Genomic DNA, 16,461 nt, shown 5'->3' on the forward strand with positions numbered 1-16,461 from the left:
GTGTGGAGGCTGCTCCCAGCATGGGGAGGTGAGGGGGGAGCTCGTGTTTGGCCTGTGGAGCAGCAGTGGCACCTCTAAAGTGAAGGATCCTTTAGTTCCTGTTTATCCAGGTCCCTAACCCCCATTTCCATGTAGCCCTGCAGCTTCTGAAGCAGCTCCAGCTGTCTGGAATAACCAGTGCCAGGTGTGGTTTATTGGCACCTTCCCTCCCCTGCCCCTCCTGGGCCTGCTCCTGTGTGTGGGGCTGGGCTGAACTCTGAGATGAGACCAGGAATTGCTCAGACAGGGGAAAGAAGACAGGGAAGTTGAACATTGACACTGAAAATGGCATTTTCTCGTGGTTTCTAGGAGTTTGTTCTGTTCCAGGAAACGGTTGGAGTTTTTATATCTGTTTCACAGTGTAGTTTTTTCTCTCACCTTTCTTTTGCTTTGCTTTGAAAGCAAGAAACAGAGAAAAAAAGTTTTTAAGGAATACCTATCCCTGCATGTGGCTCTTCTCTTTGTTCATTCCTCTCTCTCTCTCCTTCCCAGCCCAAACAAACCCAGTGCCACACATCAGCTGTGCTGTGGGGGCTGAAAGCTGATGAGGAACTGCACCAGCCAGGATACAACCTCTTCAGCTCTTCATGCCTTTGGAGGAATGTGTTTTGCTGGCCTGAGGAATGTGGTTGAAAACACAAATCAAGTCCTGCCTGGGCCGGGACAGCTCGTGGCAGTGAAGGTGATGGGTTGGGCAATGTTTAAAGAGCCTTTAAAGAGTCACTTCTAGATGTGAAATCTGAAGCTCAAATTGCCTTTGCTGGAAAAAATGTGTTAAGTTTGGTTGGGAAATACGACGTTGAGCTGTGAAGGACAGAGGAAACCAATCCTTCAAAAGCTGTGGTTTGTGGCTTCCTGTGGGTGTCCCTGGGTCAGGATTTGCTGCAAGGGCTGGTACAGCAGGGGAGCAGCAGTGCATGTAGGCAGTGCAGGTTTTTCTGAGTGGAGAACTGTCAGGGCTGTTGTGTTTGGAGCTGGAGCTCCTTGAGATGTTCCCTTTGCTGTGCTCTTCATCTAACCCAGCTCTGTTATGGGATGTGGAGCACATCCCATTTGGTCACAGCCAGGATCCTGGAGCAGAAGGGGAAACAAGCTCTGCCTTTCCCTGCCAGGTGCAGCTGACACATTCACTCCCACTTCAGAGGAATACAGAAGGATTTTGGATCTTTCTGGTGCTGCATGATCTTAAGTCAAGCTGACTGACTCACTGACCTAAAAAGGGCAGGTAGAGGCTGGGCCAAACCTTTCTGGCCATACTTGTGTTATTTTTTTAGGCTTTGAACCAAGGTCTGTGACTTTGATGATTTCTGACATTCATGGACTGCAGTGCGTTGCTTTTCCTGGTAAATCAGTTCAGTTAACACCACTGATCTTAAAGGATTGTCAGGATCTGCAGGTGGCCTTGTAAATACAGTTGTCTGTAAAAGGCATCCATTATTCCTAAGTAGATCTAAACAGGAATTTTCCATCAGCTCTTCCCAGAGCTCCCTGACCTTCTCCTCACTGTTAGGGGAAGTGACACCCCTCCTTTGTCCAGCTTGTGTTTCACAGGGTCCACGTCCTTCAGAGCTGATTTGTACACTCAGCTTGCCCTGGCACTGGTGCTGAGGTTTGTACCTCTGCAGAAAAACTGGGTTTGGTGCAGGTTTTAGTAACTCAGCCTCTCTGCTGAAGGGTCTCAAATTCCTGTTCCTGCCACAGCACCGAGCTTCTTCACTGGCACTCGAGCAACAAGGGCTAAATTAAAACCAGCTTTCTTTTGGGGCAGGGCAGCATTTGGGCTGTTTGTCAGGTAGCAAACACTGCAGAGATGCTTGAAACAGGGTGGTTTTTTGGTAAACCACATAAAAACAAAATATGAACATAGGGACCTGTGTAGGAATGTCTGTGTGAACGGGAAGATCTGTATCATTTCAGGGCCTCATCACGTCATTTTTATTCCTTTCTAGTTTGTTCTAAATGTCACTGTTTTCTTCTGGTTTAATCCCTGTTTAGTGAAGTTGATAAAACAGGCAGTCTGGTCCTTCAGGCAGTCTGGTCTCCTCCTCCACGTCTGGTCCAAGAAGAGAAGGGGTGGCAGGGATGTGCTTTAGGTGGGTGAAAGGCAAAGCTGCTGCCCTTAAGGACTGGCTGTGCCTCATCTGGCTGTTCCCACAGGCTCAAATCCAGCCTCTGCTCTCCCTCACCCTATTTATTTATTTTCACAAGTGATTTTTTATAAGTGGAACAGTTCCTGTTTCAAAGGCAGCACAGACTGATGCTGAGCCCTGTTCTGGCTGCGTTGCTGGAAGCACCCACAGGCCTGTGTGGATTTGGAGCTGCTGAGGTTAATGGATGCCCTTTCTGTGCTGACTTTTCTCCTGTCTCCTCCTGTCCTTGGGATGCTTGGTGTCTGTGCAGTCCCAACAAACAGAGCCATATCTATTTACACCCACAGGGCTTCAGTCAGAGACTGCTGCCCCTGACAGCAGTGCCTCGGGTTATCCACTGTGTTCCAGGGCACCTTGGGAGGGAGGGAGGACAGAAACTGGGGATTTGACAGATCACTGGGAGTGTCTGCAGAGAGGGAAAAGTCACTTTGCAACTGCTTGTGAAATGGTGCCCAGGTTGAAGGTGTGGAACTGAAACTGTGTGGAGCAGGGATGAGGTGCTATTTTTATAGACCAGATTTATATGAAGAACATCTGGGTAAAACTCAACTCAGAGACACCAGACTCTAGGACAGATGATTTTTTTAAAAATGAGGCTGTTTCCTGGAACTGGGGAACATCCAGTTTCTAAGGGACAGCTTTTCACAATGGTCAGTTTATTCAATAATTGCAACTTCACATGGGAGGAGGGAGAGGAATAATTTGGAAGTTTTCAGCTCACTGTGCTGGGAGGGACCAAACTCAAGGAAACCTCTGATCTATATACACAACTGCTGCATTTTTTATAAATATATGTAAATGTCCTATTGTAATATTTGATCCTGGAAATAAAACAAACTGTTTTCAGTAGCTTTCTTCAGCTCTTGGTGTTTTGGGGTTGGGGTTTATTTGTTGGTTTAGTTCAAATGGAAGTCTGTCCCTGTGTTATTTGTGGAGCTGCTGAGTTTTTCCTTAAGGATACTGGGCTAGGATAAGGAGCTGTTGATGACAACACTGCCCAAGAAAGCTTCAGGCTGTTGTAGAGGATAGAAAATCTTGAAGTGGGACAAACTTACAGGACCTTGAAAGGAAAAATGCCTGAATGAAAACTAATAAAGAGGCAGGGCTAGGATTTTCCATCCTTCTCAATGGAAGAGCAGAGGAAATGGGGCTCTCTGTTCTGAGCTGTCAGTGTCCTCCTGGTACAGGGGTGGCAAGGCAGAGCCTCTGACTTGTGCAGTTGAGTTTGGGCTCCTTGGGACATTCCTGTCGTGGCCTGGTGTGAAATGCTGAGGAGCAGGGATGCTTCTGGACCAGGACTGCAGGTACAGTGAGAAGCAGAAATTAAGAAACCAATTTTGGGTCATCCCCGTGTTCCTGACTGGAGGTAGGTCTCCACTGTGGAGCTCAGCCCCTGCCTGGTCTTGGAGCTGGAAAACCCTGAACTCTTCACACAGCCTAGGAGAATATCTCCAGTTCCAACTGAGTCAGGAATCTCTTTACATCAGTCTGCAGGTCAAGGAACTGCAGGGATGCCTCAGACTCAAAATACCTCTTGGGTTTCATTTACTTATTTTTCCTTTCTGTTACACTTCCAACTTTTCATGGGGTTAGTTTATCTGAACTGTAAATTCAGGTGACATTTGCAAGCCCTAAAGGGAATATTGTGTTTCCTCAGCCAGTTCCAGCCACAAACACCCTGCAGGGCCTGTCTAAGGGGGGATTTTGGAGAAGTCTTGGCTGAGCAGTGGCACAAACAGGTTTGCAGATGCTGAGGAGGGGAGAGACCAGAGGGTGCTGAACATCTTCCATGCAGTTTCCTTCTCACAGATCAGACTCCCCTCAGTCTCTTTGGTTCTCCTTGAAGCCAAACCACTCTGGAAACCCAGCCTGCTGTGCAGTTCCCCCAGCCCCACAGGAGCCTGGGGAAGCACAGGGCAGCAGGGAGGTGAAGGCCCCTCTGCAGCTGTGAGGAAGCAGAGCAGGACCTGGCCAAGCTGGAATTGTCTTAGGTGGGACCACATTTGGCTGCACCAGGACTGGGTGAGTTGGCAGCAAGCTCCTGGTTGTGCTGGCACTTTCACAGTAACTGGTGTGAGAAAGGCAAGCACGCAGCTCCTCATGTGCAGGGCTAAAATTAGCCTTCTATTAGGATTATTCTTATAAGGAAAAGAGCAGCAATCCAGGGAAGAGTCAGCCAGATGCTTCACACTTCCTGACATGGGGTTTTCTGTGGGAGATGATGGAGCAGGTCATGTGTGTGGTGGGAACCTCAGATTGCTGTGACGTAGGAAAGGCACAGGACAAGGTTGCAAAACATTTTCTTCCTGCAGAGTGAAAAATGGGTTCCCCTCTTTCAAAGTGAAAATAGAGAGGAAGGAGAACTTGGACTCTGCTTGTCCTGCATGCCTTGTCTGTCATTTTGGAGGCTGATTTGTTTAATTTAAGCATGAAAACCCTGAGATTAACTCAGGTGCTTGAGCCCAGTGCTGAGGCTGTCAGGGTCTCAGGTTCAATCCCTGCACGGGTTGGACTCCATGATCCTGCTGGGTCCCTTCCTCCTCAGACTATTCTGAGATTCTGTGACTAAAATGGGGATTCCTCTCCTGGTGCCAACTCTGATTTTCCTTTCAGAGGAATAATCTGCTCCTCAGCTCTTTTTCACAAGAGGAATGGAATTGCCTGCTGTAACTCACCTCACCCATTCATCTTTTCCCATGTGGCTCTTGAAGGGTTTCCAAAACTTTGAGAAGCTTCTTCCTTCTGCCTGCACAGCCCACGAGCCATTCTTCTCTTTGCTTGTGCCACCTGCAACTCCTCTGCCAACAAAACTGGCCCCTTTTTGCCATTTTTTGGTGCTACTGTTTCCCTGACTCCTGTTCTCAGACTCAGAGGTCATTGATGCTCTCCTGCTCCTGGTCCTGACCTTCTCTGTGGGAATTGGAGTTTCCCTGTGGCACATTAACTGCCAGCCATGGCAGATAGGAAATGCTGATATCTGAGGATTTATAATAATGAAGATATCGAGAAATAACCTTCCTCTTTCAATCTGATTAACAAGGCATGAGACACACACGTGGTGGGGATGCACTCAGCACCTGAGGAAAAGCTGAGACACCTGTGAGGAAGCAAAGGGTGGGAGGTTGGAGCCAGTGGACACAAGGAAATGTTTGTTCTGAAGATTTTACTGAAATATCAGAGAGGAAAGCATCATCCCAACAGGTTGTTCCAGGAGCAGAAATGTTCCCTACTCTGGCAGTGGTTGAGGCATTCAGTGCAGACGTGGTAGAAGCCTTAAAATCTGAGTTTGTGCCTGTTTTGCTGAGCTGTGCCAGTGTAAATTCTGAAATGGGGAAGAGCCAGCAGAGGCTGGCTCATGCAGCCACTCATCCTTCCCTGGATGGGGGCATGGCCAGAGGGTCATGGCCTGGTGGGCGGCCCTGGGGGGGCAGGAGGGAGGGGAGCTCTCCCTGAGCTGTCATAAATAGTCACCCATGGGTGATGTCCCTGGGCCAGGGCTCAGCCAGGGCTGGACACTGCTGCTCTGCTCTCCAGGTAAGCTGGGAAGGGGGGAGAAGCTCCCTGGGCTTTGCTGGAATCCCTGTGCTTTTGGTCGTGGAGGTGTGCTGGCAGAAGGGGGTCCTGCTTTCCTGATGGACTCAGGACCACCTGCACTTTGGCTTTGCCTCCCTGCACGGGGGTTTGTCTGTGTTGGCCAAGGAGCTGCGTGCTCAGGGGAGCTTTGGAAGGGACAGCATTCCCTGGGAGAAAGAGACCTGCTGCCATCCCCAGGGAGAGGGCAGCGGTGGAGGGGAAGGAGAGTGCTTGGAGAGGTGGAGGGGAGATGAGCAGAAAGGTGAGAGCCTGGGCTGTGAGCTCAGAGGGGCAGGAGCTGCTCCAGAAGGTCGTGGGGAGGTGGGACTCACAGATGGCACTCATGGATGTGGCAGGAAACAACCACACACAGTCCCTGGGCTGTGTGGAACAGCCACACACAGTCCCTGGGCTGTGTGGAACAAGCACACACAATCCCTGGGCTGCAGGCAGGACTTCACTGGGGGCAAGAGGCCCTAAATTCCCTGTAACCAAGGCAGGGAGGATGGAGATCAGGAGAGGTGGGATTCCAGGACATGTGGAGCTGATGGTGCCCCTCAGGTGTCTCAGAGCCCTGTCCCTCCACGCTCAGCCCTCCCAGGGCTCTGCTGGCACTGGCGTGGCTGATCCCCCTGTTCTGGTGTCCCCCAGCCCCTCGGGCAGTGCCAGGGCTGGATGTGCTGCCCTGGCTGCCCCTCCCTGGCCTGGGGCCCTGCAGGAGGGGCTGAGCTGCTCTTCCCACAGAGCCGACCCCGCGGTGCCGCAGCCACTTCTGCTTTGGAAAGCCAGAGCAAGAACCAGTGGAGCTGGGGATCTTGTGCAAAATGGGCTGCAATTGAGCAGGAAAGGGGAAAATGTGTGAGCACAACTTCTAGCCAAGAGAACTCAGGCTAGAAAACAGCTGGGAGCCAGGGCAACAGCAAACCATGCTGTTTTCAGCAGTGCCAGAGTGACCAAAGGGCATCCTGTACAGAAAGGGTCTTGTAGGTGCAGAAGAGAGGCAGTTTTGGACAAGGTATCCAAAATACCTTGGGCACCTGGGCAGGTGCTTTCTAGATAAATTCATAATTTAATAAGATGCCAGTGGAATTGGAGGATAGGTAATAATGTTTTCTTAATTAAATGTAATTGGTTTCAGATACTCAGACCTATGGCAGGGACAGGGATGGAATGCTGTTGGATTCAATTGGAGACCAGTGTGCTTTCACAAGCCCTTGTACAGGATTTTCCCTCTTTCCTGGCTCCGTCCTGCTCGTTGTAAACACTGAAAGCCAAACTGAGCTGTGGTGGGTGCTTGGCTCCCTGCAGTAACATTTCCACACAATCTCAGACTGGTTTTGGTAGGAAGGAACCTTAAAGACCATCCTCCCCTGCCAGGAGCTGGGACACATTCTGGAAGAGCCACACAGGTGTTGGGGTTTGGTGTGGGAACACCAGTGCCCATTTGGCAAAGAATTTCCATTGGAAATTGCCCTCAGGTAGGGCAGTGCCAGCAGGGTGGGCTGACACCCAAAAGCACAACCCAGCCCCGCAGCTGTGAGAGGGGCTCGGGCTGGGGCAGCCTCGGGGCGCTGCGGGGCCAAACTCAGCCCCTTCCTCCCCTCCTCCTCCTCCTCCCCGTGCCCCTGCAGGACAGCCATGTGCGTGGGGAAGTGCAGCCGGATCGTGGGGCCCTGCCTGCTGGTGCTGGGCACGCTCTCGGCGGCAGCCAGCATCCTCCTGCTGTTCCCCGGCGGAGCATCCCGGTACCTGCGGGAGGGGCGCATCGGCAGCCACGCCCGCGCCCTGCCGGGGCTCTGGGGCGGCATCGCCGTGAGTACCGCGGGCAGAGCCCGCCCTGGAGCCGGGCCGGAGGGATGGAGCAGGGCAGCTGGCTCCCCTTTGTCCCCCAGCTGTGCTTTTGTCCCCGCAGGTGCTGCTGGCAGGGACCCACGTCACGGCGCTGGGCTGGCAGCGCTGCGGCTGCTCCGCCCGCCACAGCGTAAGCCAGGGCCGGGAGCCGAGCCGGGCAGGGCGGGGGGTGTGTGCCAGCTCTGCCAGGGCCCTGCACTGGGACAGGGCAGGGACACTCCTCTGCCATGGCCCCATGATGGCACAGGGAAGGGACACTCCCCTTCCATGGCCCTGAGTTGGGACGGGGCAGGGACACTCCTCTGCCATGGGCCTGAGTTGGGACAGGGCAGGGACACTCCTCTGCCATGGTCCCATGATGGCACAGGGCAGGGACACTCCCCTTCCATGGCCCCACCTGGCACAGGCAGGGACCCTGCTCTGCCGCGGGGGTTGTGGCGGGTCCCCTCCCCTGTGCAGGGCACAGACCCTTTCCCCGGTGCCACGGTGGGATGCGGTGAACGCCCCCCGTCCCCCGGCGGGCCCTGAGGCAGGGTGCTGCTCTCCTGTGGCAGGGTGTCACCTCCCCAGGGCACAGGGCTGCAGTCCGTGCTGGGACGGGCTCTGCAGGTCCCTGTCCCTCCTCCCTGCCCACGCCTGCCACCCCAGCGGTGCCTCCATCCTCAGCCACAGCTGGGGAGGGCAGTTTGCAGCTTCCCCCCTCCCAAACTCTGCTGCCAAGCCGCGGCTGCTTTTGGTGCCCCCTGATCCGAGCGTGCCCGCGGTGTCCCTGCAGGCGTTCCTGTCGGTGCTGCTGTCCAAGCTGGCGCTGCTGGGCGCTGCCGCCTGCTTCGTGCTCTGCGGCGTGGGGCTGACCAACGGGCCCCTGTGCCTCTACAACAGCCCCGGGCCCGGGCACCCGGCCCTCTGGGGCTACCCCTTCCTGGATGCCACTGAGCAGGGGCCTGACGCCAGGTGAGGGCTGCATCGCCACCGCCTCATCCGTTTATTGCTAATTAAGAGGATTAATGGAGGGGTGGGGGGGTGCTTGCTGGTGGTGGTTGGTGCAATTCGCTGGTAGCTCGAGGAATCCTCACCTTGCATGGTCTCTACGTGGTGCTTTCCATCCTCATCACCCTCCCACCTCCCGGCTGAAGCAATTGTAATATCAAGTAACAGATTAGAACTCAAATAAGATGTTGCAGCACTGTTTGCTAGTTTATTATGAAGTGGAATGATCCCTTTCTATTCACTGCTCCCATTTCTTTACTTCAGACTCTCACCAACATTTCATCATATCTGAACCCGTGGTTAATGTTTTATTCCAATGTTTTTGCACTGGAACATCTTAACATTAGCTTCCGTGTTTTTGCTTCCAGTGGTCAGGTCAGTTCTGGAGAGATGGCAGAATTAGTTCTTGTATAGGTTTCTTTCCCTCCTGTCACTGTATGTGCTACTAAATAATTCTGTTCTCTTTTTAGATTCACATACATCGTCCTTCTAACCATTCTTTTTCTTGCCTGCTCCTTTCTTTTTTGCTTCTAAGCTTTTATTCCGCTCATCCCCTGGATGAAGGATGGGATGTTTGGGGGGTGTTTCATGGCAGAAGGTGGTGGGATCCTGGACCTGCTGCAGGCAGCATCCTGCATTTTCTCCCTTCCTGTCACACAGGGCTGAGAACTACCTGTACAACCGGAGAACCTGGAGCGTCTGCCTGGAGCCCGAGGGCATCGTCACCTGGCACGTGGTCCTGTTCTCCCTCCTGCTGCTCATCAGCGTGGCCGAGATGGTGCTGGCCCTGCTGCAGATCCTCAATGGCTGCCTGGGCTGCCTCTGCGGCTTCTGTGACGGCAAGTAGGGCCCGTGGCAGTGCCAGGAGGAGGTGTCACCTTGGTGTCACCTGGGCTGTCACTTGGCTGCTGGCACAGGGGGCACAGCAGAGCTGTGACACCAGCCTGGTGCAAGAGCCGTGTGAGACTGAGAGAGCCCCCGTGGGGGATGGACACCCAGGGGCTGAAGAGCCAAGGGCTCTCCTGTGCAGACCCCCTGGCCAGGCCAGGTCCCTTCCCCTGGGGCTGGCGGCTGTTTGGGGTTGGGAGCTGGCCTGGTAAGGGATGGAGGTGAGGACCTGGCTTCCAGCACCCCGGCATGAGCCCAGCAGCTGCCTCAGCCCCCCTCGTGGTACTGAAAGGAGCAGAGAAGCCATTTCCTGAGCCAGCCTGGAGCATTAGAAAGCAGACACTCCTTATCACAGAGCTGGACACACGCAGGATGTCTCCTGTAAGCGAATGTGTGTTGTGGAGCTTCACAGCAGGGCTTTGCTCCATCATGATCAGACAGGTTCATTCCTAGAGAGCAATAAACATCACTTTTCCTAGAAGCAGTTTACATGCCTCCATCCCTCCCTGGAAGTCCTCTTTTGATCCTAGAGGGTTGTCTGCAGGGGCGTCTGCTGGTTGTACTCACTGAGTGCCCCACGCTGTGACCTTGCCTTGAATGTCTCTCAGGGCACAAGCTGCTGTTTCTTGTAAAATAACTTTGCCACAGAAGTCACCATGTTCCTCATTACCTGTTTCTCCACTGGTTCCAGCTGTGTTTAGCATCCTGTCTGCCTACTTTTACACCTTTTTATATCACTTGCTAGTTAGTCTTTAAGTTCTATTTTGCAACTTCAGCAGAGCTGAGAATTTTTATTCTACATATTGTCTCTCATTTGTCAGCCTCCACCCACCCCGGTGGAAAATGAGACATGGTGGTGTCACAGAGTGAAGAGCTGGACACTCCTGTTAATCAGTTTTGTTAATCAGTTCATATTTAGGGTAGCTGAGCTGGTGTTTGTCACCTGCACAGGCCAGGACAGGTGAAGGAGCCCTGAGGAGCTGAGCTGGGGCACTCGGATGGAGTCGTGCTGGGGGAGGCAGAGCAGGAATTGAGGTGTTCCCCAAAGTTCCCCCACACACCAGTGTCAGGAGCAGCTGCTGCTCATTCCCCAGAGCAGGACCCCACCCCTGTGCTCAACCCCTTCCCCATAACCTTTACAGGTTTAACCCAGCATGGGCCTGAGCCTGATGGGCTGGGAGAGGGTTTGTCCCCACACTGACAAGGGTCAGGAGAGCAGTGATGGCCATGGCACATTAAAAAACCAAATCCCAGAGCAGACAAAGCAGTCACTGGGCCATGGGGGTCGTTGAACCCCAGCTGGCACCTGAGCACCACCCAGCCACTCACCCCCATGCCATGGGAGGCTGAGAGAATTGGAGGGGTAAAAGTGAGACATCTCCTGGGTTGACAAAGAAAAGCTTTAATTGAAATAATAAATTGTAATAAAAAGAAAAATAATGAAGAGAACTAAAAGCCCGGACAGACAAGTAGTGCAATACAAATATTTCTTTATCATCAGCCCAAATATAAACCCCAGCTACCATGAAGGAGTGGAACTCTACCCCAGCCCAAACCCTCAGAGTGACTTCAGAGAGACCATTGAGAAAAACCTTTTCATGAAAAAGAAAGAATTTAACATTATATACCATATTTATGTAGCATAACTATTTATAACAAGGGGAGGAAAGCCCTCAGAGCAGGGTGGTGGTACCAGGTGTGGCACAGCTGGAGCACCACATCCCCCTGAGCCAGCACCTGGCACTCAGGGCTGGCACAGGGTACCCCTGGCTGCCTCCCCCTGCACTGCTGCTGTTGCCCCCCAGTATCTGCTTCCAGAGGTGGCTCTTGCTTGGAGAGGAGCCCGGGGGCAAAAGCCTCCCTACCCAAACCAGAATTTAAAAAATAGCAATAAAGACGAGATAACCCCAGTGTGGGGACAGCAACACACCTCTGTGCCGTGTGGCCGTGCTGGATGGTGGCAGGACCCAGCCTGTGGGTGGCTGCTCCAGGATCCAGCGCTGGGGTGGGCTCTAGGAGACCAGGCAGCTCCTCTTCCTCCTCCTCCTCCTCCTCTTCCCCGCGGGGCGCCGCCGGGGAGCCGCGGCCGTCAGGGGGATGTTCTGGAGCACGTCGTGCAGCGTGAACATGCTGAAGGAGATCTGCTCATAGGGAGACCTCACGCCGTTCTCGTAGAGGCAGGCGAAGGCGATGGCCGTGCCGCCGGCCAGCGGCGCGTCCCGGAGCGGCAGCTCCATGTACGCCAGGTCCGAGTAGGCGCTCGGGCCCTCGTAGATGACCCAGGGCTCTGTCCAGCTCTCTGCATCCCTGGGGAAGGTGCTCAGGTGGACCCCCATGTTCACCCGCGACATGGAGCTGGTGGGGTGGGAGTAGAGGATCCACGTTGGTGCTTGGAAGAAGGGCGTGGGGCTGGGGGTGGCTGCAGAGTCTCCCTGGACCAGGGTGGCGTTGTGGGGGTCATCGTGATGCCCTGGGGTGGGACAGTCCTCACCGGGCTCATCTGGCTCGTGGTGGTTGCCAGCAGGCTGTTCAGCACCTCCTGCCTGTTGGTGCCCAAACCTCTGGAGCACCCCAGGAAGCAGCCGGCAAACTGAGCCTCGGGGGGACATTCCCCTGTCCCGGGAGGCCGTGGGGACGTACAGGAGCGGCGCGGGGAAGCCAATGACACTGCCATGGCAGCCGTGGGGAGGCTCCACCAGCCGCTGCACCAGCTGCCCCCCGTGGAACACAGCCCCGTCATCCGTGCTGAGCGCCTGCACCCTGAAGCCCAGGGGGCTGCGGGCGTTGCAGTAGAGGACGTTGGATCCGTCCTCCTCATCCACGGAGACCAGCTGGCACTCGCCCGTCTGCAGGTTGGGGATGAACTCCCCGAAGCGCCAGCCGCGGCCGTGGTCGTCGCTGTAGAAGGCGAAGGAGTGCGGGGTGGTCTTGCAGAGCTGCCCGAAGCACTCCTTGCAGTCGATGTGGTAGCTGTAGGCGGGCACCAGCAGCCGGCCCGAGCGCAGCTGGATGCCGTGCCCGGGGCCCAGCGCAAACGTCGCCCAGTCTGGGGAGCACAGATGAGGTGGGATGAGGGTGGGATGGGGTCAGGAGGGACCACCACACTGCTGCCCTGCCATGCCCAACGTGGCAGGGTCCCCAGGATTTCCTCTCAGCCAAGCCAAGCCAAGAGGTGGGGTGGGAGGGCAACAGAGCCCAGTGCTGCCTGGCTGTCCTCACACATGCTCCTACCCATGGCTATGGGGCCTCTCCATCTTCTCCCCATTCCCAGTAACTGGTACAGATACTCCCTCCATCCCTTCTCCCCTCTGCTTGAGGTCCTCTTCCACCTTTTTGGAAGTTTGTGGGATTCCTATGTCAAAGTCACCCGCGGTAACACCACTGGTGGCTCCAGGAGACCAAAACCCAGGGCCACCCTTGTGCTGGTTGCCCTCTCCTCTCCTCTCCTCTCCTCTCCTCTCCTCTCCTCTCCTCTCCTCTCCTCTCCTCTCCTCTCCTCTCCTCTCCTCTCCTCTCCTCTCCTCTCCTCTCCTCTCCTCTCCTCTCCTCTCCTCTCCTCTCCTCTCCTCTCCTCTCCTCTCCTCTCCTCTCCTCTCCTCTCCTCTCCTCTCCTCTCCTCTCCTCTCCTCTCCTCTCCTCTCCTCTCCTCTCCTCTCCTCTCCTCTCCTCTCCTCTCCTCTCCTCTCCTCTCCTCTCCTCTCCTCTCCTCTCCTCTCCTCTCCTCTCCTCTCCTCTCCTCTCCTCTCCTCTCCTCTCCTCTCCTCTCCTCTCCTCTCCTCACCCCTGCAGCTGGGTACCTTTGATGGTTGCTCCAATGACCTGCTGGGTCAGGTCTGTGGCTGTGCTCCAGCTCAGGCCCTGGTCAGCGCTGGTGACACAGCAGAGGCGGGTGACATTTTGGCCAGTGACAATCTGGTAGGCTTCGGGCGTCCTGCCCAGCACCGTGATGAAGAAGAGGAAGAGGGTGCCCGTGAACTCATCGTAGAGCGGGCAGGGGTTCATTGAGCGATGGTGCTGCAGCGTTGCTGTCTCCAGCACACGCATGTCTTCCCACTGCCAGGGAGGAGGAGAGGACAGAGAGGGTAAGGACCACCCCACTTTTTTGCCCGGAGCAGCTGTGGCTGCCCCATCCCTGAAGTGTTCCCAGCTCGGTTGGATGTGGCTTGGAGCAACCAGGGATAGCAGAAGGTGGCAGGGCATGCAGTAAGATGGCCTTTGAGATGCCTTCCAACCAAAACCAACCCGTGACCCTGTGACTCACTCCACCCATGCCAGCCTCCCCTCCCCGTGTCCTGCCTCCAGCAGCCTGGCTGTGCCACCCCAAGCGATGAGGACAGCCCCCAGAGTGTCCCCAGAGTGTCCCCTGCCCCTGTCCCACCTCCACGTAGCTGCCGTAGATGGTGCCGCGGCGCAGCACCAGCAGGTTGGCGTGGGCATCGTCGGCGCTGAGGCGCTCCTCGGCGAACGCCAGCAGCTTGGCCACGCAGGGCAGGTAGAGCAGGGCGGGCACACGGTACGTGACACCGCTGGACTCCTTCTCAAAGAGCACGGTCCGGGCCGGGAAGTGCCGGGAGCCCATGGCAGCTGCAGCACAAGGATGTGGTGAAGGTGGGGGACCGGCTGCTGGGCGTGGATAGGGGTGTGGGGTTGTTCTTGGAAGGGTTTGGGGATTAACTTGGTGGGCTTGGGTCTGGGTTGAGGGGCAGGGCTGGGGTGGAGAGGGGCTGAGTGCGTCACCACAGCTCAGAGGTGGGTCAGGGCATACGGTACCAGCGAGGAGGCTGACCTGGGGACCCAAAAATAAAATGAAATAAAATGAATTTGATCTTTAAGATGCTTGTGTGGGAAATCAAGGCCAGTGAGCAGAGAGCAGGGTGAGAGCTGCAGCTCCCTGCTCCCTTCCAGCGGGCACTGGGAGGGCAGAGCCCGCAGACAGCTCCGGAGCAGCCCGGGCTCATCGTGACAGGGGCAGGGAGTGCTCCTGGTGCTGCCTCCAGTGCAATGGACCCAGTGGTGCTTTGTTCTCCCTCCTCTGTGGGAGAAGCTGAGGTGCACAGCACGGACAGCGGGGTCCCCAGCTGGGCTGTCCCTGTGGCAGTGGGTCAGAGCTGTTCCCAAACACCTTTCCTTCAGGGACAGGTCAGCTGTTCCCTGCTTATGTCCCTACATTTTCCTGGCGATGACCACCACGGAAGGAGACGGTCATCCACTCCAGGCTCAGCTGGAGCCACTCTCACCTGTGGTTTCATCAGGTTTCATCAGGAGCTTTTGCCGATTCAGCACCCCCCGGAGAAAGCGAAGGCACTCACCGGCTCCTGCTCAGCTGTCCCTCTGTCCCTCGGCCCCAGCACGGAGCAGCGCCGGCTTTCCGCAGAGCTGTCGCCTCGGTGCTTGGCCGCCACCCCTCTCCCCCAGGGTCCCCCTCCGCTGGGTCACGGGGCTCCCCGGCACGAATCCCTGACTCAGCAGCGGCGCTGCGGCGGCGCCCGGGCCACAAAGGCTCCGGGATGGGGGCCCCGCGCTGCCGAGCCCTGCTCGGACCCGGGAGGGGAAACAAGGGCATCCAAGAAACCCCTGCCTCAGTTTCCCTGCTCCTGCAGGCTGGGAGAGGCTGCACTTCCCTGTCCAGGGGCTCCAGCCCATGTTCACCACAGCCCACCCTGCTGTGAGCTCCCCAGCCTGGGAGCTGTGCTCCGGAGGGTCCCAGCCCTCCCGGGACCCCCAGCCCTCCCAGCCTCTCCAGGATCCCCAGCCCTGTTGGGACCCCAGCACCACAGAATCCACAAACTTCCCAGGAACCCCAGCCCTCCCAGGATCCCCAGTCTTCCCAGGACCCCCACCTACACACAGATCAGCTACTAAGAGACCATTTTTATACCTATATTCCAATACTTCATCTCTGTGATCAGTTTAGCTAAAAGGGTTTGACAAAATTCCTATGGCAAATCACGGAGCAGAAGCTCCAAGGGGAAAGCTGAGGTGGAGGCTGCAGACCACGTGTGGCTCCAGCTCTGCCTGGCTGCCACAAAAGCCTCGGGTTAATTTTAGTGAAGCGAAGTGCTGTTAATCTGGGTTGTTCCTGCTGGGCACCTGGGCTGGTTAACCCCTGCCTCAGCTGCTAAACACAAGTGAGGAAAATCCTGGCTCTGCTTCTCCCCCCTCTCCCCCTGACAGCATCACTCCTGCTTCCCAGCTGGAGCTGCTGCCCCACAGCTTCACCCCCAAGGCAACACCCGGACCCCAGATCCACCCTCCCCATCCTGCCTTCCAGGGCCCTGCTGCTGGGGCAGGGAGGTTTGTGAGGATGGCAGCACCAAGCCAAATGGATTTGGTATCACTGCTTGTCATCTGTTCCCAACACATCTGGCAGTGCCAATTTACACTGATAAACCCCAGGGTTTTAAAGCTGGGCCAGCTTTATCTCCTCCTGCTCGTGCTGGTCAGGGCAGCAGCAGGGACCTGGATGCACCAGTGTGCCCAAAGCTGTGCCTCACTCCATCCCCTCCTAATCCTTGCTGCAGAGTTTGGCCAACACAGCAATGGGAGCCCCAAAAAAAGCATCTGCTTTGCCAAAAAAGGGCTTTGGGGATGCTGCACCCAAAGGAACATCCATGCCCAGGCACCCTTGCCTGAGGGGCAAAACCACAAAACCTCTTCCCAGGGGAGCACCAAGCTCTCCACATGTGACACAGGCCCATTCACCTGGTGACACATGTGAGAGGCACGGCTTACACGCCACTGGGCAAGCAGCCAGCCTGCCTGGCCCTGGGCAGGATGCCTGGGGCTCCCACAGCAAAGGCAGCTCCAGCAGTGTGTGGTGGTTGGTCCTCACTCAGCGTGGATGCTGCTGGATGGGACACCCACCATCTCTCCTGCTTCTCTGAGCACTCTGTCCCCTTGTCACACCTCCCTCACTTCCCTCCCCTAAACCCTCCAAATTCAGGACTTGCTCCAGTGAGCTGTGACCAGA

The 16,461-nt window shown here is 55.7% G+C and overlaps 2 protein-coding genes across 2 annotated transcripts; one reads left to right on the forward strand and one right to left on the reverse strand.

The window, feature by feature from the left end:
• The first annotated feature begins 7,300 nt into the window (after positions 1–7,300).
• Positions 7,301–10,420, forward strand: TM4SF19 (transmembrane 4 L six family member 19). The gene is made up of 4 exons (XM_064435689.1): positions 7,301–7,574; positions 7,675–7,743; positions 8,389–8,567; positions 9,264–10,420. The coding sequence occupies exons 1-4, from the start codon at positions 7,401–7,403 to the stop codon at positions 9,448–9,450; spliced, it is 609 nt and encodes a 202-aa protein (XP_064291759.1). The 5' UTR covers positions 7,301–7,400; the 3' UTR covers positions 9,451–10,420.
• Positions 10,421–10,870: 450 nt separating this feature from the next.
• NEU4 (neuraminidase 4) lies at positions 10,871–16,373 on the reverse strand. Its single transcript, XM_064435684.1, has 4 exons — positions 14,801–16,373; positions 13,870–14,075; positions 13,289–13,544; positions 10,871–12,537 (listed from the first exon to the last, which is right to left on the reverse strand). Exons 2-4 carry the CDS (start codon positions 14,068–14,070, stop codon positions 11,504–11,506), a joined length of 1,491 nt encoding a protein of 496 aa, XP_064291754.1. The 5' UTR covers positions 14,071–14,075; positions 14,801–16,373; the 3' UTR covers positions 10,871–11,503.
• Positions 16,374–16,461: the final 88 nt, after the last annotated feature.

This window comes from Passer domesticus, chromosome 11 (genome assembly GCF_036417665.1).
Source record: "Passer domesticus isolate bPasDom1 chromosome 11, bPasDom1.hap1, whole genome shotgun sequence".
NCBI lineage: Eukaryota > Metazoa > Chordata > Aves > Passeriformes > Passeridae > Passer > Passer domesticus.